Raw genomic sequence first — 24,192 nt, forward strand, 5'->3', positions numbered from 1 at the left:
GAAACCCCGTCTCTACTAATACAAAAAAATTAGCTGGGCACGGTGGTGCGTGCCTGTAATCCCAGCTACTCAGGAGGCTGAGGCAGGAGAATTGCCTGAACCCAGGAGGCGGAGGTTGCGGTGAGCCGAGATCGCGCCATTGCACTCCAGCCTGGGTAACAAGAGCGAGACTCCGTCTTAAAAAAAAAAAAAAACAAAAAACAAAAAACAGATAAAGCCTTCGTAAAATTAAAGGCTCTGTTCTGTTTTGCATTGTGTTATCTGATGGTTTTGAGTTTTGGGGGTATCAGAAATTACATCACATTATGATAACTAGGTAGGAAATATACTTTAAGGGATGGCTAATAGTATTTATGGAGGGATACTAAATTCTTTGCACACTTGGATCAGAGAAGCATGCTTTTGGCCACTTGGAAGATAAGAAAACATCCCCACGCCCCTCTTGGGAGATAAGACTCCTATGGGAGACAGGCTGATTACAAAATGGGCTGATTGGCTTTGGGTTGCCTTGCAATAAAATGCCTGGTAGAAGCACTGCACTGTCCTCTCCCAAGTATTTTCCTCCTTTTGAGGATCCAGGATCCAGTATAAAATGGCACCCTTAATTTTGGGGATCTATCTTTGCCTTCAGCTGCTTATTTGCTGATTCTTTGGCCCTAGAAATGCAGGCTTTCCTGGCCCTGTTCCTCCAAGGGCTCCACCCTGAAGCCAGTCATCCAGTTAAGAAACTGGCAAATGAAAAATTTCATAAGTGCTGAATCTTCTATGTATTTATATGTGTTGTATGTTTATATATAAAAAAAGCTCTGATTAATTGGCTTAGAAACATAAGTGCAAAAATCAAATATTTTGTCAGAAAAATAGGATTAAATAGCCTAGGATTCTATTTTGTGATATCCAGTGTTTTAAACCTTTGATATTTAACAAACTTTCCAACATCAAATTATAAATTATGTCTCTTTCTTACCTAATATTTTAGATATTAGGTCTTCTAAAGTCCAAAAATAACCTTTGGTTTATTTGGTACAAAACTCATACAGAAAGCATTGTCAATTATGAAATGGTGTTTAGTTTTCTTTGGTCTATGTTTGTGTAAATGTGTTATTGGTATATGTAAATAATGTAAAACCCCTGTAAGTCCAATATAACTTAGTGTATTTTATTAGTCATTATTATGTTATATCACATCAATAATTATTATATTAACAGACTGTGCCACAGAGGTAACACAATTCCTTGTCAATTGTGTCTTTAACTGTGGCTGCCTTAAAATGTTTTTGTAGTCCAGAGACAATTCTCTCATTTTGGTCCTCTTTAAAAAAATGGTTTTATAATCAGCTGTAACATCTAACAGGTGCTCTTAAATGCAGGTTTCTAATTAATAATGCTGGAGATTGTGACATTAAAACCGAGGTAAATCTTTTAAATAGAAGAGTAAATGGTATTTGGTTTACTTTGCACTTTATTTGTATAAATGTTAGTATGTGTTCCAAAATTATGGGAAACTTCTATAATGTTGATATAATTTAGTGTACATTATTAATAATTATAATTGCTATGTATAATTGTTATATGCCACAAAAGTCTCCAAAATTCCTAGTCAACTGTAGCTTTAATAGTGGCTATAGACTTTTGTCATCCACAGACATTTTGTCTTGCTTTGGTTCTTTTCAAAAGGTAGTTTATAATCAGATATAGAACTCTTAACTACAGGTCTCAAATAACTTTAAAAATTGTGCTATTGAAAGAGGGAAAAAAACAAACTTCTAGGACTCTCATGGAAAGCTTATGTGTTAAACATTGCTAAACTTTTTGTTTTCAGAGTCAAGAGAACTTACTTCTTTGGAGCTATTTGCAACTTTTAACAAGTGAGTAAAATTTGGAGCATATTTGTTCCTCTCTACTTAATTTCTCCAGAATTTGGAAACTATTTGTGAATATTCCGAATTTATGGAAGTACAATTAATTGCATAAGTGCAATAAGAATCTGTTTTCTTTTGTAGTAGGATACATTGGAGAAATTGGTTATTTTACCAAGGCTTTAACTGGAACAGTTAAAGGGGTTCACTCCCATTCCCACTACAACCCTGTCTTGGGACCTGAAGAGAAGAGGAATTTTTCTACCTCATAGGTATTAAGGATACAAACCCATTGCTGGGCTTGGCTTTTAAAAAGTATCATCTAAAATTCTTTATGAAACAAAGTTCTAGCAAAGCCAATGAAAAAAGCCTAAGTGAAAAATAATTATTCTTGCTGCACTTTATGCAAATAGCTAGGCTGAGAACATTAAAACTGAAGTTTATTTTGTAAACAAATCAGTTCTCTTATGATTTGTTTTTAATAAAAATGGGGACTGGAGAGAGAAGAATTGTACTTCAAAAGAAAAACTATAGTGCACTGTTGTTAGCTGTTCTTGGGTTTTTTTCTGCAGTTTAAACTAAATTCTAAATTCTTTGTGGGTTATCAGTCCCCAAACTAATGCTTTCAAATCTTTGCTTTTAAAACTGGGAATTGTACTCCTCATCCTAGAACTTGTTATTTACCTTATAGTAGGCTGTTCACGTAAACACTGTAGTAAAACTATAAACAAGAATACAAATGTTTTTGCCATGGAAGCCTTAAAAGCCCAGCCAGGCCTGCATGAGTATACTCAGACAGCTGCAAAGCGGCTCCACTCTTCTCATCTTGGGGTTCACTCCCATTCCCACTTCATCCCTGTCCTCTGTCAGTAGGAAGAAGCCAGAGCAATCAATGGCCTTTTCCCATCTTCATAGCCTACACCTTAAGATTAAGGTGTTATAAAACCTAAAGGGAGGGATTGAAACCACCTTTGCAAAATTATGACTGAGACAGTGAAAGAGATCTAACTTAACTGACTCCATCTTGCTTCTAACCTCCAAGCTGTCCTTGTTCATTCGTGGGTGTAGGCTGAACTAACTTTGGGAGAAACTTAGTTTACATTTTAAACAAAGATGGTAACAGCCCTTTCCCAGAGCATACCTTCTTCTTGCCTGGGGACTAGACTGCCTCTGTAGGACTAACAGCCACAAGATGAGAAATTATGGTTTGGAAGTCATGCATGGAGGCTATAAGATTCTAACCCTCCCTAAACTGCTACTAAGATCAATGCTTGGGATATTTGCAGACCCTGCACTTGGTGGATCAGCTGGCTGTATTCAGATCAATAAACTGGCTCATCTGATCTTGTAGCTCCAACCCAGGAACTGACTGAGTGCAAGAAGACAGGTCTAACTCACTATGATTTCACCTCTGACCAGTCAGCACTTCTGGCTCACTGGCTTCCCCTTGACAAACCAAGTTGTCTTTAAATAAAAACTCTGCTACCCGAATGTTTGGAGAGACTAATTTGAGTAATAATAAAACTTGGGTATCCTGCACAGCTGGCTCTTTGTAAATCACTACTTGGGTCTCCTGCACAGCCGGCTCTGTGTGAATTACTCTTTTGCAATTCCCTTGTCTTGATGAATCAGCGCTGTCTAGGCAGCAGGCAAGGTAAACCCCTTGGGTGGTTACACTTGCATCTTGGCTAGTTAATAGGAGAATCAGGATCAAATCCTAAATCTGATGGTTTTTCCAAAACAAAATAGTTGCCTCTCTCACATTACATGTTAATGTTGCCAAAAGTTACGTAAAATTAGCTTAGAGAAATTTGATTATACTTACAAAGCTTTTGGAGTTAGGTATTTAAAGAGAAATTTCTTTGAGTAAAAAGTCATTTCAATAGTAAACAGTTATTGATCATCTATTATCTAAGTAAGCACAGGAATGAAGAAATAAAAAAATTCTGATCCTGCTTTTAAGGAACTTTAGGTCTAGCTGGGAAGATTGAACATTCTTTTGACAAATGCTGAATCAATGCCAACATATCTTGTACTGTTGTAGGTGGCAAAAGTTGAGTTTGAGGAAGAGATAGTACTAGAATTGATAAAGAGGATGTGGGATGGTATGTGAGTGTGGCGGACAATTTGTTAAGGAGATGGGGTAGGTAAAAGGAAATATTACAAAGGATTAGTTGACAAGAATGGTGACTAATTAACTGTGGGAGAAAGGCGGAAGAGCTAATTAAGGGTGAAAACAACATTTCAAAGCTGGGTGATTGAGTAATTAGTATCACTGCCAAAAACAGGAAATTTGAGAGTGAACTGGTTTGGGGAAGAGCTGACACTTGTCTTTAAATCTCCAGATTCTGACATGATGACATCTAAGCAGGGCATTCTGACACAGCCTGGGGCAGAGATGAGATCAGAGATGAAATGAGGCTGACAACTGCACACACTACTAATTTTTATAAAGCTTAGACGTTAAATGACTTGCTCTTTAGGCTCTGTCACAGTGGCCCGAGTTAACATGGTCCTTAAAATCACATATCCAATGATATTTAGATGAATATATACAGTAGGCCACTGGAAATGCAGGGCTAAAATTTAGTACAGGGGGCTGAATATTTACTCTTGGTTGTATGCTAAGTGTAAATGATGACTTCAGCCATGAAAATGGAGGAAATCTCCAATGGAGGACAGGCTAAGGGATGCAGTTTAGGATGAAGACATCACTTGAGATTGAAAGGAATAAGTGGGTGCATAGAAAAGAGAAGTCCACCTGTTAGAAAGGGCACCACAGTAGTGTAGGTTATGGCAGCCAAGGAGGACATTTCCCAGAAAAAAGGGGTGAGCTACAGTGTGGAATGCTGTAGACATAACAAGGAAATGGGAATGCAGAAAGGACCACTGGATTTGGAGACAGGAAGGAAGGTCATTCATAACTTTGCAGGGAGCAGTGTTAGGAGTAGTGGGGACAGAAGCCATTATTGTAAGGGGCTGGGTGGGTGGGGGGAAGTTCAAAGTGTTAAAGAAGATGGTAGTTTCGGGAGTAGTAGCAACAAGTAAACCTTTAGGTTGAGCAAAACTTAGGATTATTAGTGGGAAGAGAGGGGTAAAGATTTTGGAAAACAGATTTGATGAAGCAAAGTCTCCACAAAGACAGGAAAAAATGGGATTATTCATAGTTTATTGTTTTCAAAGAAGGAAGAAGAAGAGAAATAGGTAAAGATGGAGGGGCATTGTGGAAAGTTATAGGTGTGGCCATAGATATGTGTTGAGGAGGAACAAAAATAACCTAAAGTGGTAAAATAACATAAAAAGGGAAATTAACTTGAATTTTCCCTGGAAAATGAGTCAGGAGGTTCCTGAGGCTAAGCAGATTAAGGGTGGGGCTTGAATAGAGTAGGAAATGTCAAGGTCTGCACTGTCCAATACAGTAGTAATAAGTCACATAAAGTACTGGGTGCTTGAAACAGGGCTAGTCCCAAATGAGATGTTCTTTAGTGTCAACTACATACTGGATCTTAGACTTAGTACAAAAAAGGATGTAAAATATCTCATTAATGCTTTTTGTATTGATATGTTGAAAGGCTAATACTTTTGGATATAATAATACAATATATAATCAAAAAGAATTTCTCCTGTTTCTTGTTACTTTTTAATATGGCTATTAGAAAATTTACAGTTATATTTGTGGCTTATATTATATTTCTATTGGACAGCACTGGTCTAGAAAAATACAGTAAGGTTGCAAAAAGAAATGAATAAATGGACTGCCAAAAAGTGAAGAGGGTTTGGTTAAAGTCAAGGATTTCTTAGGGGTCCATTCAATAGATTTAGATGCTGAATGTTCTGATCAGTGGGTGGTGGGGCTGGCCCAGGGCTGTGAGTAGGCCCAAGGAGCATGATCAGAGGACTCTAAGGTACAAGAGGACAGAATTGAAATGAATAACCCTGGGGTTCAGGCTGGGAATGATGGACAGTCCAAACGGCTGGTGTCTGTCAGGCTGGGAGAGTGGCAATGGCCATGTGTGGTCAGAGTGCCAGGAAATGGCCCAAAGTTCTGATGATTCAGTGGGAAGGGTAGGAGGTGATGGGATCAGAGAATAGAATTTCTGCATTCCAAATCTGCTGTGTAAATGCCGATTTTTCACATTTTAATTTTGTTTAGAGTGATATCAACTTGTGTAGGAAGCTTTATAGTACCCAATCCAGAAAAGAAGGTACTTGAATAAAGTTTCCTTAGAACCCAGTAAGAAAAACATTAAGTAACTCTGTTATTGGAATGAATTACCCACAGTGGTCTTTAGGTATAACAAAGTATGAGCAGCTTTTCTCTTTTAATATCTTCCTAATGCAGGAAAGACAGGAAAGAGTTTAAATATCTGAGTATATTAGCTAAGAATACTTACTAGGACAGGCATATTATGATATTGCTTTGCCAGCTGTAACAATTAAAGCTACTTTGCTAAAAATTGAGGAGAAACATATTGGTTTTGAAATGAGAGATCTGTGTGTCCTATCAATTTGATAAAAGAACTGGGCCTGGTGAATTCATCATAGTCCTCAAACCACAGCTATGAGTACACACACCGCAGCCTGCCTGGGACTGTCTTAAAATGAATTCAGCCAAAGGTGAAGTAGCAGATTTGAAGAATCCTAACACCAAATGTTGAAATCAGTGCTCCCCTCATTTCCAGAATCCAATCAATAAGCAAAGAAGAATAAAAGAAGTGATCCAAGGTTTGAATTAATAGCTAAGTGGAAATTAAATCCTATGTCAAATTTCTAGAAAGTCCTTTGCTGTAGTCCAAATTTTTTGTTTTGGGAAAATATTTTAAATCCATTCAAATAACCCAATAGTGGCTACAGTATTCAGAAAGTTTATTAAAAATGTATGAACTAAAAAGACAAGTAGTGCAGCTATTTATATTTTATTTATAAGGCAAAATGTAATATACGTGGATAATATAAAATGGCAATAAATTGTGCATAATTATCTTCATTATGGTACCATATTCTTAACTGTGTAATTTTATTCCATCTTGGTACAGAAAATATTTTAGGCAGCACTACAACACTTGCTGACAAGTGGTGACAAGTTAGTGCTACTTTGTAAAAGGCCAAGTGAGGCCAGGTCCAGTGGCTCATGCCTGTAATCCCAGCACTCTGGGAGGCTGAGGTGGACAGATCACCTGAGGTCAGGAGTTTGAGATCAGCATGGCCTACATGGTGAAACTGTCTCTACTAAAAATACAACAAAAAAACAAAAAGAAAAAAATCAGCTGGGTGTGGTGGCACACGCCTGTGATCCCAGCTACTCGGGAGGCTGAGGCAGGAGAATCACCTGAACCTGGGAGGCGGAGCTTGTGGTGAGCTGAGATCAAGCCACTGCACTCCAGCCTAGGTGACAGGGCAACACTCCATCTTAAATAAATAAATAAAAACAAACAAATAAATAAGGCCAAGTGAGAAGATGTGAGAAATTCCTGTTCATTGGTAATGTCAGCATTTCAACAAAAGGACTGTTGAAAAATGATATGCTGTTGACATTTATTTACTTTTTAGCAAGCTTCCAATGATTTAACTACAATAATTGACTACCTTGTGAACAGACTAAGAAGGCTAGACAAACCTCAGTTGTTTCCAACCCAGTGTCCCAAGCAGTGATTAAAAGCCAGTTTTTTTCTGACTGATTTTCATGAAGGAAACAAAATGTCACCACAAAAGGTTAACCAGAAAAAATAGAAGTAACTTTTTCCTTCTTTAATCTTCCCTCGTTTGACATTAAACTGGAGAAACAAAACAGAAGTAGATGTAACAAAATACTTTAAACATAGAGACTTTCCAAGATGACATCTTCTAGTCAGGAGTTTCATTTACCAAGATAGTCTCCCACATCAGTTGAAGGTTCACATGGTAATCTAGGAGCCCTGAGCCCAGAGGGAAAACTGCTGGCAGTGACTTTTGCTGATAAAACACCTTTTGATTTCATTTTCCAGGCCCTTCCCTCACACCTCCTAACTACAACCTATATGGCCGTCAAGAGAAAAATGCCAACACTATTTCTAGACCCTTAAATAATTCTGTGGATGTTTTGAGAGGAAAGACACACTAAGCCTGGTGCTTTTTATAGACAGTAAAAGAGCATATCATTTAATCTACTACTTTAAATGAGCTTTGGTGGAACAATGGAAAATAAAAGATTCGAGTGTCAAAGCCACAGCCAATAGCAATCTCTGCTGCTTTTCTTCCATGAGAGAGAAAAGCAAATACACTATTCCCGAATGGCTACTCCTCAGGTTGGACTGAAGGCAAAAACTGCTTTATCTTTATGGAGGGCTTAACATTTTCCTTGGTTAGAAATGAATGTAATTCCTGTTTGCTAGGTCTAACCACTAGGACTAGAACATTCCCATTCTTTCCAAGCTGTAAAGTTAACATGATGATGTGTAAGCCCTTGGTCAGCATTGTGGGGTGGGCCTGCCCAGGAAGTGAAACAGCAGGGCCTGTGTATTCCAGACAGTTGTGCAAGCTCCTCCTCCTCCTAGACCTCTGGCAAAGCCAAGGCTCACGTGGGGGGATCTTCACAGGGTAACTGGGATCAAAGGAAGAAATGGTCACAGGGAGGAAAAGACAGGCTTTGGGAATATGATAGTTGAGGCATGAAGAAAGAACTTTGAGGTACTCAATAATGATTGTCTTCAAGTACTTTTTCTTTCTTTAAGCCTTCTGATCTCATCAAAATACAAAGTGTTCATTTGGTCTGTTGGTCATCAACCATAATTAGCCACAAAATCTTAAGATTGTGTCACCCTTTCTTAAAACGCATAATTGTAGTGGAATAGAAAAGAACCATGAGGTAGACAGCTGTTGGCTCCTTTCTTAAAAAATGAATATATTTAAAATTTGAGCCAAGATGGTAACAGCAAAAATATTTCTTGAACTAAAAGGACAAAAGAAAAGGAATGATTTCTCATCGTACCTCTGTTCCATTCAATAAAATATTATGTTCTTGATGCCAATTATCACCAAATTTGAAATTTGCCAATCTGCTGTTTGGTGAACTGTTTCTGAAGAAAGGAGATAAGATATGACCACATTTAAAGCATTTTCTTTGTAAAATGAGTAGAAATGAATAAATTCTAAAAATTAAAACTTGTAGTTGTACTTTTCATTTATTCAACATTGACACCAACTTTGTCAAAGAGCTCAGGAGTAATGCTGAATTATGTTTTCTCCTTTGGCAATATAGGAAATAAGGAAGAATTTAGAATTTTATTTCATGAAACAGTAAGACAACACTGCTCAACTTGAACTTAAAGACAGAGCTTAAACATACTTTGGGGTAATAGAACTCTATACTTTTAAGTTTTAAAACTGCTAACAATTTTCTTATTTGAAATACATGCTGTAAGTTTGGAATATAATTTTAATTATCAAGATTTTAAAGTAATTAACATTATTAACTGTCACCTTGAGAGAAGATGGCTTTTAAAGAATCATTAATGTCAAATTCCTAGCTTTCCAATTATGAGCTTCATCATAAGGCAGGCATATTTGTTTGAATGGCTGTGCCTGCCTTCCTGCCTGCCTGCCTGCCTGCCTTCTTTCCTTCCTTCCTTCCTTCCTCCCTTCCTCCCTTTCTCCCTTCCCTTTTCTTGATAGAGTCTCACTCTGTTGCCCAGGCTGGAGTGCAATGGCATGATCTTGGCTCACTGCAACCTCCACCCCCTGAATTCAAGCAGTTCTCCTCCCTCAGCCTCGTAATTATGATTACAGGTGTGTGTCACCAGGCCAAGCTAATTTTTGTATTTCTAGTAGAGATAAAGTGTCACCATGTTGGACAGGCTGGTCTCAAACTCCTGGTTTGAGGTGGACAGGCTGGTCCACCTCAGGTGGACCACCTACCTTGGCCTCCCAAAGTGCTGGGATTATAGGTGTGAGCTCTGGCGCCCGGCCTATACTTTCATAAGAACTAGAAAGGTGACAGTATATCAACAATACATGGATGCAAATAGGCACACAACTTAGGAGGAAGATGGGAAATTTGCCTGTGACGTACATTTAATTATTTTCAAAAAGAAAAGTGCTACTCTGAAAGTTAACCACTCAAGGCCTAACTCATAATAGATCTGGTTATGTTGGATTCAGTGGATTTTAGAATTTAATTCTATTATAAGGTAATTTAAGATACATCAATTACTTCACATTCTGTTCCAGAACATATTAACTGGTCTAAAGATGAGAAATAATTGAGTACAGAATATCATTTCAGATATAAGAAAGGGAGAGAAGGAGGGAAAGACACTTTTTAAAAATGATGAAGAAGGAAGGGCCTGGTAACTATGACGGAAGATTTCATCCACAATCCCTATTGATATATAGTAATCATAATGCTTTGGTCATAGAATATTAGGATTATCATTTCTTTGTGTTTTTTTTTTTTTTTTTTTGAGACGGAGTTTCGCTTTTGTTACCCAGGCTGGAGTGCAATGGCGCGATCTCGGCTCACCGCAACCTCCGCCTCCTGGGTTCAGGCAATTCTTCTGCCTCAGCCTCCTGAGTAGCTGGGACTGCAGGCACGCACCACTATGCCCAGCTATTTTTTGTGTGTGTTTTTAGTATAGACGGGGTTTCACCATGTTGACCAGGCTGGTCTCAAACTCCTGACCTCAAGTGATCTGCCTGCCTCAGCCTCCCAAAGTGCTGGGATCATAGGCATGAGCCACCGCCCCTGGCCCATTTTTTTAAATGAAACAAGTATTCAACAGAAATCTGAGAAAAATAATAGATTTGAAGATGTAAATTTAGACCAGCATTTTTGTCAACCTTTCTCACCCATAATGAATCTTTAAAAAAAAAAATGTTGGACACTGCAGAGAGTCCATCTGGAGGGTCTAAAACTGCAACATGTAACTAAAAAAATGATTCAAACCTTTTGATGTTTATCAGTCTTTTTCTCAATTTTCAGGAAGGAACAGCTCATTAGTAATGAAATATGTATGTGAAGTTCCACAATTCTTTGTTTCATGTCCATTTCTGTTAAATTATTTTAAATTCTTTTTGTAATATATTCAATCTGATTTTATAAACACTCTTTTGTTGCCTACCTAGCCCTTTAGTTTCATTTTTATGCAGTATCTAGATAATATCCAGCAAATCTTAACAATTATTAACTCTGGGTAGTAAGATTTTGAGTAATCTGTGGCTTTTTTTGAACCTCTCTTTGTACAAATGAAAATGTTCATAATGTGCCTTCATCATTTTTAGAAAAAAATAGAGCCATTATTCCCCTCCCAAAGTTTGTTAATGTTTCCTTCGAAAGTTTCTCTTGAAAATGTCAATACATTGTGAAAAAGAATTTATTTTTCAGTGGAGTGATTGACTACCTACATTTGGTATATTATCTGCGTAATAAGGGTTTTTCTTTCACTAAGGGAAAAAAAATCCCCATCTCTCCAGCTAAGCCAGTTTTCCCATTGGATCCCATTAGAATCTTCAGAGCCAGGGAGTATGTAAATGTTAACATTTACATCGTAGTATTTGTACAATATTTTAATAAGGGGTATAAATAAAATGCTGATTTTGATAAAAGGTGATATTAGTCTGCCTGTATCTGTGTAAAATGTCTTTCCCAAATGCCATTCCCAAAGGTATGCATTTATTTTTTTCAATTACTGTGGCTAAAATAGATTATTTCCTCTGTGTATTCTGGGATGCTTAGCTCTTTCATGTTTCAGACTAGCTCCTTTTAGAACAGACTATTTGGAAGTATTTCCAGGAGCACTGTAGATCAGCATAAAAGTTTCAAAATATTTTGTAAAAAAATGACTGCATTTAGGTTATGCTCTCTGGAAAGTGTTTCATCTTCCATCAATAACTTACATTCTGGCAATCTGTAACTACAAAATATTGCCACACAGAGTAAAGTGGGAGGTGACCTTTAGCCCCAAGCACTCATGTATCAATCTACCACACTATTAAGCATCCTGCCAGGTGAAATTGTTGAGTATAGTGAGATCTGGGGAGAAAAAATGATCTTTAGAGAACAACAGAATCATGTGGATGCATGGTTCTAATAAAACTTTGTTCCCCTAGTACAACACCATTTGGATTTAGGTAGTATGGTAGAAGTGTAAAAGTATAGGCTTCATGATCAGAATGTCCTGTGTTCAGAATCCAGTTATGTCCTGGGGCAAACTGCTGACCCTCACATTCTTAAATCCCTTAGTTACCTCCTTTATAAAATGAGAGTAGTCTCACGGAGGCTTAATTAAAGCAGGTATGTAACAAGAGCTTAGGACAGCAACTGGCACATAGCTAATATTTACAGAGAATTTTAGAATGATGAATTGATGATGGCGGTGATGACAGTGACAACCATGGTATAAATTGGTCAAGATCACTGCCTTTCTGCTAAGTTTTGCTGTATTTGTAAAGATTAGAATGTCTGTGAAAATATCTCAGATGACGTAGATGAGAGTTCAGTTTCCCTAACCTAGCATTAGTAAGATAGGCAGTGAGTGCTGAGATGGGAGGAGTTATGGATTTGAAGCCAAGAGAATCACCTTTACTACACAATTTGCTACCAAAAAACCTTGGGCACGTCAATTAACTTCTGAGCCTCATAATGTCCAAGAGTAAGCTGAAAAGCTCAAATGAAAAGATGTGTGGTAAAATGAAGACTTGTAAATGTGAAGGGGTTATCAAGCCCACACAATCACCATCACAGAGATAATTTAAACCTTTAGAAAAATCATCGAGGAGGCCGGGCGTGGGGCTCACGCCTGTAATCCCAGCACTTTGGGAGGCTGAAGTGGGCGAATCATGAGGTCAGGAGTTTGAGACCAGCCTGGCCAACATGGTGAAACCCCGTCTCTACTAAAAATACAAAAAATTAGTGGGGCGTAGTGGTGGGCACCTGTAATCCCAGCTACTTGGGAGGCTGAGGCAGGAGAATCACTTGAACTCAGGAGGCAGAGGTTGCAGTGACCTGAGATCACGCCACTGCACTCTAGCCCAGGAGAAAGAGTGAGACTCCGTCTCAAAAAAAAAGAAAAATCATTGAGAAAAAAGCCATCGACAGAGGCAGACGGTGGAGCAGTGGGAAGTGAGGGTCTCTGGAGACAGCCCAGGCTTGCAGCCAGCCTCTGACATTACTGTCTGTGTGCTCTTACGAAAGCCTCAGGCATCCCCTACAAAATGAGGACAATAATAAAACTTAAACTGCATGGGTTTTGTGGGGATTAAATGCAGTAATTCAAATAAACCACTCAGTAAAAGAGTCCTGTAAATAGTAGGATGGTACTGATCTGTAAGAATATACAGGTGTTTATTAGGTTGTCATTTAATTCTCATTTTGTTTTCACTGAGAAGAATGTGCTTTGATTTATTAACCAATATTTGGTGATAGTATAATTTTTTTAAATGGAAAGCAGAATTGGTGTGATGTAGTGTATATAAGGATAACTTTAGCCTCCTTTTCTTTAAACATTCTTGTCTAACTGAAATTATGTATGTTAATAAGGTTCCTTTTGCATGTGCACTACAGTGTTTATGGCACACTATAATTAGTTTCAGTGGAGTCTTCATGAAATAGTCAATCTGCTGCAATTTCTCCATGGAGTATTTAATAATATGATGAAAACCTAAAGCTCACATTATTTCCTTTCCAAGCAAAACTTGCCCCTCCTAATCCTTCTAGAGAACGTCATCAACAACGTTGCACTGACTTTTTACCACTGCATTCACAGCTGCTCCTAGATCACACCCATTTTTTATTTTTGTTTTTATTTTTTATTGGTATCCTGGACTTCTGCTGGTCTATGGGTTTGGCTCACTAAGAATTATTACACACTGGGCTAGGCATGGTGACTCAAACCTGTAATCCCAACACTTTGGGAGGTTGAAGCAGAAGGATTACTTGAGGCCAGGAGTCTGATACCAACCTGGGCAACATAGTGAGACAACATCTCTACAAAATAATAATCCAGTGACTTCAATCCTGGTTACATATTAAACTCACCTAAGGAGCTTTTTAAAAATACTGATGCTCAGCTCAACTGAATCAGAATCTCTAGGGTAGGGCCCAGGCATCCTTTGTGGTTTTTAAAGCTTCCCAGGTGATTCTAATGTGCAGACAAGGTTAAGAACAACTGTTTTTGAGAATAAGGGAACTGAAGGAAAGAGGATACACTAAAAATGCTAAACAAACAAAAATCTCAATGTAGATTCTGTTAAGGTTAAAAGTTTTCGCAGTGAGGAAAAAAAAAAAGAATAATTCACTCCTCACAATTTATCCTTTGTGCTCATCACTTCTCCACCCAGTTACTTATTAGTCAATTTTCAAGATAATGGATTTATTCTATCTGACAAAAGGAAATCAATGGTACTGAAGACTACTAAAGGTCACTGAGTATAAAAGATTCTCAATGATCTTCAATTAATCTTCACAAGCAGTTCTACATCAGAAATGAAAATTATTGTCTTCAATGGAGAAACTAAAACATTTTGTATTAATTTCTGATTATAAAAGTCCATGTGTTTTTTAAAACCTCAGAGACATAAACTGAGGCAACCAAGTCAAAATGCATACGATTGTGATGAAATAGATTAAGATATTTAATTCAAAAGATTTTGTGAATATCTTATACAAATAGAACAGAAAACCCGCTGTCTTTGGATATCTACTTTTGTCAAAAATAGCAAAAACTCTATAATAATAGTCTAAAAATCAGTCTCTATGTCCAACTAAATTTGATATTATATCAAGCCATAGTTGTTTGTCAGTGTGTATATCAAATAAACTTCATGGGTCTAAACACAGAACAAGAATAAAATGTCACAATATATTTTCGCAGCTGCCTTCTATATTGAACATATGCTCTTCCATGTAGTTGTCATCATTCTTCAAAATATTGTGCCTCAGTTGCCATACATAAGTTCTTATTTATTGGCTTTTAAATTTACCAATGCCATCGATTTACTTTTGACAACTGTATTTCCAACACTCACACAATTTGAAGTAGACGATTGTATTTTACGTCATTGTCACCCAATCCAACAAACAAGAGGCAAGGCAAGCAGGCTTTTAATTCTGAGATTTATGTTTACTTTTTCTAAAAATATATACTGAAACAAAACCCCACAGAGGAATTAAAGATGAAAAGACATCCTGTCCTTCCTGTGATATAAAATTACAAGGGGAAGATGCCAGGTTTTTATAAAATCAGCTGCTGCTTCAGAGTATTCTTGGTCTCCTGAGGGATGCTGCAAAACCCTGCAGGTTAAATTAAACGCGCCTTCTTCAGAACCATATTTATTAAATATGAAAAGACACTACCTCCGACAAACACCCAAGTTACTACACACAATCCATTCTTGCAAATGATCTTTCTCCTCATACTCTGTAACTGAGCAAGGTGAATTTTAATGTAACAAAGGAGAGATGGATGTGTGAAGTGTGAGGCTGAATAAAAATGGCTGAAAAGCAATCCAAGCGAGGCTGGAGGGTAGCCACACCCAGTGCTAATATGGACTATTCCAAAATAAATCTGTTATACCAAGGGCCACCGGCACTGTTTCGTTCTTTCCCTCCATTTGTTTCACAGCTACCTATTACTAATAAATAATAGTTACAGGTTACTCCAATGACAGAAAAAGAAACCCAAATATTTCAAAGTGAACCATCCTAATATGTGGCTACGCCATCATATTTTCAGGATTTCGAGAGCTAGTCTGCATCTCCACTCTCCTTTGTGTGACCACAAATAACAACCCTGAAATGGGTGTGTCCCTCTTAAAAGGATGCACTCTGGCCCTCTCAGTTAATGCTTCTGCCAGGAGATTTCAACCTTTGGGCAGAAATAAATGGGATGCATGGAACAATAAGAAAGCACTTTAACTCCGGGGATGAGAAAACATTAAACAAGTACTGAATGATCCACCGATCCCAAAAGAACTCCCAGAGGAGGCGAATGATGCATTATTTAAAATACCAACATTACGACAAAACAAAGGGGTGGGGGTGGGGTTAAAAAAAAGAAGAAAAAAAAACAACAACTAAGCACCATCCATTTTGATTCTTGAAATAACAGGTTTACTACCCCCCAACAGAAAGCTCTGAGTTATAAAGCATGCACAGGTCCCACAGGTGAAATGATGCACAGTGGACGAGTCCGGGTCCCGGGCTTCCCATGCGCCTCAGGCATGCACTACTGAAATAAAGAGAATACCCTGACTTTTCCAGTTGCTCCACACACAGTCCATCTTGGTGGAATCGGCAGTGGCCTGCATCGTGCGGGCTTTGGGGGCTCGCCGTGGCTCTCCTCCGGGGCGCCGAGCGTGCACTCAGGTGTTGGTGCCCGGCTGCAGCGGCTGGGCTCGCGGTGGCCGCGCGGCTGCGGAGAGACTGAGACTGCACCAGGCGGCGCACGGCGAGGGGAGGGAGCGTCGCTGGCGCCGCAGTCTGCGCGGCCGGCAGCGAATCAGCGCGGCGCGGCCCCGGAGCCGCCTGCGCGCACGGGGATGCGGGCGCCGCTCGACGCGACAGCGTTGGCTGGACTGTCCAAGGGTGCTACCCTGGAGGCGGGTAAAGTGCTTCTGGCCGGGAGGACACCGACGCCGACAGGGGGCTGGAGGTTTGGGAGAAGGAGGGGAAAAAGGGCGGAGGGTGGGGGTGAGAGGAGGGGGACTTGGGCTGTTCCTGGGAGTTGACTCCCAGAATATGCTAGGTGCATATTCTAGAAATTTCTTAGAAACCCAAGAAACCTGCTGGACAAGACCAAGTCAACGACATCATAAATGTCAGGCTTGCAGGTTAATGTCCTCTAATTGTCACCACTGTTTACCGTTCATTTCTCCCTTCCCTAACTTAAAAATCTGGCCTCGATGAATTTTAATTGCCTAGAATCTTCTGAAGAATTGCCAGATACTCTCCTTCTTGTGGAATATTCCACAGATATCCAAAACCTCTGTTGGCAAGCAACAGTCACTGGAGAGAAATCCTACTGCTCTGTCCCAGAGGGCTTGTGTATTTCTTGGGTTACCCCTCTCTGTTTGTGGGTTGAAGGAATCCATGTCAGAATGCGGTGCCTGTAGACCCCAGACCAAAGCCCTTGGACTGTGGCACGTGGAGTCATTGGTCAAAGCAGTGACAATACAAGAGTGTCAGTTGTGGGGACGTTCAAACAGAACTCGGAAGCAAAGGGCGTTCTGTCTCAACAGTGTTATCTTTGAGATTGAGCACTGGGGGGCAATGGAGATGGGTGGTGTGTATAATTTGGGAGATAAAGCTTTTGGTTTCAAGAACCGGTGGTCAAGGATATCAGGAGTCCCCAGTTAAAATGCAAATGTCTTAAGGAAGGAACAGAACAATGGGTGGTGACCTACTATTTAAATCTTACCATAAACTACTTTATCAGAACATACATCAAGACCCTGAGAGAATAGACAGGGGATAAATGTATTTTGATGAAGAAAAGGTAGAAATAGGAAAGAGAAAGGACTGGAATGTGGGCATTGTCAGGAAAAGAAGGTACTGTTGGAAGGGGTCCCTGGAGGAGACAAGACACTGCATGAGGAAAGAGGGTGCCTTGGGGGCCACAGGAGCACACAGAAGGAAGAGTTCCAAGGGAGCAGGAACAAACTTCCCACTTCATCTTGTGGCAAAGCCTTACCCATTACAGGATCTCTCTCATAGAGAAGTGAAGCCTTCCTGATTCCTCTACAGTTCCCAGGGGTGTTCTTTCCCAGATCCAAACCTACATTTGCATATCCCACACCAGCAAGGGCCTAAAGACAGTAATCTCAAGGTTATGCTTGTACACACGATTTATCTTTCATTTTAATGAAGCATATACACTTTAAAATATGGTCTTTGGGATCATGTATATTCTTTTCAGAATACAAGCTTGTGGAGAAACCAGCTGGGCCTCTCTGCATATCTTTGTAACATATCTGAAATTATTCTTGATGAAGCTTAATGGGGTGTCAGAGCTCCCACAGGGTTGATGGGAAGGAACAACAATGACCACATTATTACTAAGCACTTTTCACAATGACCTATTCTAAGGATATTCGTGATTTTTTTTTTTTTTCTATTTGTATTCCCTACCTTTCCTTCCTCCTCCCAATTTCTTTTCATTGCCAAGGTCATTTTTGGGAATTCTGTCAAATACTGAAAAGACTGGTATATGACGATAGCCTGATCAGCACCGAATTCTCACTGCATGATATGGGGACAAGACTGAGATGAAAGGAGAGGCCAGGACAAGAGTTGCCTGGTGGGTCTTGCTGCCCTGGCTGCATTTCAGTTGGAGGGAGATCTTTAGAGCTGTGGCCACTAGGAGGCACTACCAGTCCAATGATAGCCCCAGTTATCAGCCCAAAGTCCAGAAGGTACCAGCAGGTACCTTTACTGGTGAGTATTGTGTCCACCACATTACAGCAAACTGTGTGTACTGCCAGTCTGACAGTCTGTATATAGTGTGTATGGCGAATCTGACTAGCAAGCCAAGGGCAGCACAGCCCTAATAAGGAACAGGCAGAAGCAAGCTCTCTTTCAAGGTCAGACTTCCTAGGCCAGGTGTTTTCATTGACCATAAAGCTGACCTTGGGGCCAAGTGCAGTGGTTCACTCCTGTAATCCTAGCACTTTGGAAGGCTGAGGTGAGTGGATTGCTTGAGCCCGGGAGTTCAAGACCAGCCTGGGCAACATGGTGAAATCCCATCTCTAAAAAAATAAAAATAAAATAAAATTAGCTGGGCATGGTGTCATGTACCTGTAGTCCTAGCTACTCTGGAGGCTGAAGTGGGAGGATCACCTGAACCTGGGGAGGCTGAGGCTGCAGTGAACTGTGATCACACCACTGCACTCCAGCCTGGGTGACATAGTGAGACCCTGTCTAAAAGCTGACCTTGGAATGTCAGCTTAGCTGAAAGACCATGTTATTTTCATTCATGCTAAATGTGGAGAGAGATATTGGATAGCACACAAAAAACCACTACAGCAGTTTGATAGTTGAAGGTTGAAGAAGTAAGACGGCTGTTTCACAGATAGATTCACTCTAGTGAAGTAAGAATTGGTGGGCTTTAGATTAATGTATAGGTGGTAAGAGAAACATAAATGAACTTATTCAAGGAAAACTAGGAAATCACCTGTATTGTAAAAGTTAGCTACATGGCCTTAGCAAGTAATTTATCATCTTTGGACCTCTTATAAGACAAATAAATAGAAGCTTTAGGTGTTTGTCATAAAGAAATAATAAAAATTTATTTCCCATCAACATTGTAAATGGGTGTTTTCTTTGCACAACTGCTCACACAGTATTAATTGAAAGCTCTTGCCAAGATCAAACCGATAAAATGGGTAGAAAAGATATGTAAATTTTCCTTAAGTGGTGAAAGAAAACAGAAAGCAAAAATAAAGCTTGCTAAAAGCAGGCAGGAACTGCCACTATCTTTGAACCAGTAGAGAACAGACGGGCTTTATCTGCAGCCAGCTTAGAACTTGGTTAAGGTGCTTGCCAGGAGAGGAAGTGATTTCTTTTTACTTTTCAGGATGAAATCATGCATTAGCCAGTCTGTTCTCAGGAAAAGCAAAATAGTCAAGTTTTGTAATCTTAGCCCAAATCAAGATGAATATTGAAGTCTAGCATTCCCAGAGTGGCTTTGTGTCTGTTTCCTCTAGCACCAGAATTTTACTGATGAGAATCAGTGGCATCTGCATTGATACTTTTATTCAACAAATATTTATTGAGTACCTGGGGTATGCTGGACACTGTTCTAGGCATAAAGCAAAGTTCCTACTTTATATGCTGGTGTGTATGTGTGGGAAAATAATAATGAAAAAGGCAAATATATAATATTCATTTGTGGACAAGTATGTAGGAAAAATAAAGCACATAGCAAAGGATAGAGTGGACGTGAGGTAGAAATTTGCTATTTTATAAGGTGGGTCAGCAAAGGCCCAGGGCAGACATCTAAAGAAGCAGGAGAACACCACTAAAATATATGGGAGAAGAACATTCACAGATGCACTGCATTTTCATGACAGAATGTAATAACTGGTACACTATATAAGCATCTTCATTTTTATTCTTGTTCTGAGAAATATAGCAATTGGAATAAAAGGCACAGAACCAAAAATATACTTCATTATGATCAAAGAACACTGAGAACTCTACTTTATGCCATATGGAATAAGGAAAATTTAAAAGGCAACCAGTTTGGTACATAACCCATTGTAGCAGAATAATGCATGAATATGGAGATTCAAACAATAGATTAGCACATGTTCTTTGCCAGCTGCTTCTTCATGTGGTATACATTTAGTTGTTACAAGATCCCTATGAGTTAGATAATGTTTACCCTCATTTCTTGATTTATTTATTCATTTGAGCTACAGATATTTATAGAGCCTATACTAAGGACCTGTCTCCGTAAATACAAAGGGAGCTTTACACTGGGAACTTGGGTCTAGACGGGGAAAATTTTATACATTAATAGATACATGCAATCAACTAATAGACCTATGAGCAGGGAAGAGTGGCTAGAAACACAATGGTTAGGGAGAAGAAGTTTCAGGAAAGGCTTTAGAGGGTAGGTAAAGTTGAGCTGAGTTATGAACAAGAAATAGCATCACCAGTTCGAGTCATGGGGATTTCCTGACAGATAGAAATGGAATTAATGGGAAACTTAATTACGGAAATGTGCAGGGGCCAGATCATGCCAGGCCTGAGTAGTAATACTGGCAGTAAATAAGGGGGACACTGAAGGGTTTTGAGAAGCGGACTAACATAGGAACTTGAATAATTTATCCAAATTTGCAACTTTCCAGAATTGATAAGTTCTAGGTTATGACAGCCAATCAGCCCTTAGCAAGACAAATGATAAATCAATACCCCAACCCCCTTTATAGTGAAAATGTAAGACATCAAAGACAAGGAGAAAATCTTAAAAGCAAGCATAAATAAAAGGCAGATTACCTCAGAGAAACTGTTAGACCAACAGCAGTCTTTAATAGAACAAGAATATAATAGTTTGAGAAAATAACATCTTCGAAGTAGCAAGGAAATGTAATCATCAAATTCTATACCCAGCAAGACTAACAGACTTTTCCAAATATGTAATAAATGAGAGAATTTACTCATTGCAGATGCTGAAAAAAAAATTTACCAAAGGTGACACTTTAGGAAGAAGAAAACTGAACCTTAGAAATGAGTTGTATGAAAAAAGTGCTGGGCATAAAAATTGTTAATGGTTGGTTTGAGGATTTATAAAAGAAAGGTAAAACTAAAACAGGAGACAAAAACAGAACATAAGGTAGAAGGGAGTGAGAAGAATAAGAGCATTCTACAGTCCTTGCATTGTTTAGGAGGAAAATAGAAATACCAGCTATAGACTTTGGCAACGCAGATTTGCGTATTAAGCATTTGTCACCTAGAAAAAAAGAAAATAATGAGAACATACAACTTCTAAATAAATAAATTGCATAAACTAGAGAATAAATTCATTCAAACAATAGAAGTTAGGACAGGGAAAAATAAGAAGAAGAAAAAAGAGATCGATCCAAGATGGCCGCTTAGGAGGAAGTCGGGATTGCAGCTCCGAGAGAAGGCGCAGAGGGTGAGTGGACGCCGCATTTCCAGACGGACTTTTACTGTCCACAGACCAGGAGATTCACAGGAGGAAAAGCTCCACGGGTCGCCAGCACCGCTGGTTTGAGCAGAGTGGCCGCTCAGCCTACGCCCTGGAGCGGGGGGCAGTGGCTTCTTATGCAGAGCGAGAGAGACAGAGTTCCCTCTGAGCCAGAAAGGGGAGCTGAAGCAGGGAGCCAAGCCAGGAGACCCCCGGGCAAGGGAGCGCCAGGAATCTCAGAGCCGCTGCTTCGGCTGACGCAGCGGCACACAGGGCAGCGGATTTTAACTGCCCACAGACCAGGAGATTCACAGGCGGTGAAGCTCCCCGGGTTCCCAGCGCCGCTGGTTGGACCGGAGCAGCCGCTCGGCCTGCACGGGGGGCGGGGAGCAGCGGCTCCTTGAACAAAGTGAACGAGACTGTGTCCCCTCTGGGCCAGCAAGGGGAGCTGTGGCAAGGAGGCAAGCCAAGAGATTACCGGACAAAGAGGGCCCCTCTGGAAACACAGCTGAACCTGGGACGGTCCAGCTCTGTGGGGGAGGGGCGTCCTCCTTCGGGAAACACCCTGCAGCTCCGGGGCAATTTTCTGTAACCAAGACAACCTGCCACTACAGAGACTCCGTCACTACAGGAGCGGGCCAGCATAGCGGAAGCAGTTCTAACTACACCCACAGGACTGCAGGGAAGCTCACACGGAAGCTGGGTGGAGCCCACAGTAGCTCAGCGAAGCCTCTGCAGGCTGAGTGTGACTAGACTGCCACCTTGTGGGCAGGGAAAACGGTAGCAACACAGCTGAAAAACATAAAGTGCTAAACCCCTGGGCCAGAACACCTGGGGAGAAGAAAAGGGGGTTTATGAGTTCAGCTGCTGCAGACTTAAAATTACCAAAATCAGAAAGACAGCAACTACAAAGTCAATAGGCGGATAAATCCACAAAGATGGGAAGAAACCAGCGCAAAAAGGATGAAAACACCCAAAACCAGAACACCTCTCCCCCTACAAGGCAGCATAACTCCTCACCAGCATGGGAACAAGACTGGACGGAGAATGAGTGTGATGAAATGACAGAATCAGCTTTCAGAAAATGGATAATAAGAAACTTCTGTGAGCTAAAAGAACATGTTCTAACCCAATGCAAAGAAACTAAGAACCTTGAAAAAAGACTTGATGAAATGCTAATGAGAATGGACAACTTAGAGAGGAATATGAGTGAATTGATGGAGCTGAAAAACACAACACGAGAACTTCGCGAAGCATGCACAAGTTTCAACAGCTGAATTGACCAAGCAGAAGAAAGGATATCAGAGGTCGAAGATCAACTCAATGAAATAAAACGAGAAGGGAAGATTAGAGAAAACAGGGTAGAAAGGAATGAACAAAGTCAACAAATAATATGGGACTATGAGAAAAGACCTAATCTACATTTGATAGGTGTACCTGAATGTGACGAAGAGAATGCATCCAAGCTGGAAAATACTCTTCAGGATATTATCCAGGAAAACTTCCCCAACCTAGCAAGGCAGGCCAATATTCAAGTCCAGGAAATACAGAGAACACCACAAAGATATTCTTCTAGAAGAGCAACCCCAAGGCACATAATCATCAGATTCACCAGGGTTGAAATGAAGGAGAAAATACTAAGGGCAGCCAGAGAGAAAGGTCGGGTTACCCACAAAGGGAAACCCATCAGACTCACAGCAGATCTCTCAGCAGAAACCCTACAGGCCAGAAGAGAGTGGGGGCCGATATTCAACATCCTTAAAGAAAAGAACTTTCAACCCAGAATTTCATATCCAGCCAAACTAAGCTTCATAAGTGAAGGAAAAATAAAATCCTTTGTGAACAAGCAAGTACTCACAGATTTCATCACCACCAGAACAGCTTTACAAGAGCTCCTGAAGGAGGCACTACACATAGAAAAAAACAACCAGCACCAGCCACTCCAAAAACGCACGAAATGGTAAAGAGCAGCAACACAATGAAGAATCTGCATCAACCAATGGGCAAAACAGCCAGCTAGCATCAAAATGACAGGACTAAACTCACACATAACAATATTAACCCTAAATGTAAATGGACTAAATGCCCCAATCAAAAGACACAGACTGGCAAATTGGATAAAAAGACAAAACCCATCAGTGTGCTGTATCCAGGAAACCCACCTCACATGCAAGGATACACAAAGGCTCAAAATAAAGGGATGGAGGAAGATTTACCAAGCAAATGGAGAGCAAAAAAAAGCAGGAGTTGCAATTCTCATCTCTGATAAAATAGACTTTAAAGCAACAAAGATCAAAAGAGACAAAGAAGGACATTACATAATGGTAAAAGGATCAATACAACAAGAAGAGCTAACGATCCTAAATATATATGCACTTAATACAGGAGCACCCAGATATATAAGGCAAGTTCTTAAAGACTTACAAAGAGACATAGACTCCCACACATTAATACTGGGAGACTTCAACACACCATTGTCAATATTAGACAGATCAACGAGACAGAAAATTAATAACGATATCCAGGACTTGAACTCAGACCTGGAACAAGCAAACCTAATAGACATTTACAGAACTCTCCAGCCCAAATCCACAGAATATACATTCTTCTCAGCACCACATCATACCTACTCTAAAATTGACCACATAATTGGAAGTAAATCACTCCTCAGCAAATGCAAAAGAACAGAAACCATAACAAACAGTCTCTCA

The 24,192-nt window shown here is 39.8% G+C and overlaps 1 protein-coding gene across 5 annotated transcripts in view; it reads right to left on the reverse strand.

Moving 5' to 3' along the window:
- Window positions 1-24,192, reverse strand: part of RTN1 (reticulon 1) — a 390,244-nt gene that overhangs the window by 18,559 nt on the left and 347,493 nt on the right. The window contains exon 1 of one of the 5 annotated variants that reach the window (XM_012462416.2): window positions 16,079-16,256. The exons of the other annotated variants lie outside the window; for them this stretch is intronic. Within the exon in view, the coding sequence (XP_012317839.1) occupies window positions 16,079-16,139 (61 nt within the window). The 5' untranslated portion in view covers window positions 16,140-16,256. Of the gene's footprint in view, window positions 1-16,078; window positions 16,257-24,192 lie in introns of those variants that run through there. 5 annotated transcript variants of the gene reach the window in all.

The sequence above is a fragment of the Aotus nancymaae genome, unplaced genomic scaffold, assembly GCF_030222135.1.
Source record: "Aotus nancymaae isolate 86718 unplaced genomic scaffold, 86718_ANA_hifiasm-v0.15.2.pri h1tg000011l, whole genome shotgun sequence".
In the NCBI taxonomy this organism is placed as follows: Eukaryota; Metazoa; Chordata; class Mammalia; order Primates; family Aotidae; genus Aotus; species Aotus nancymaae.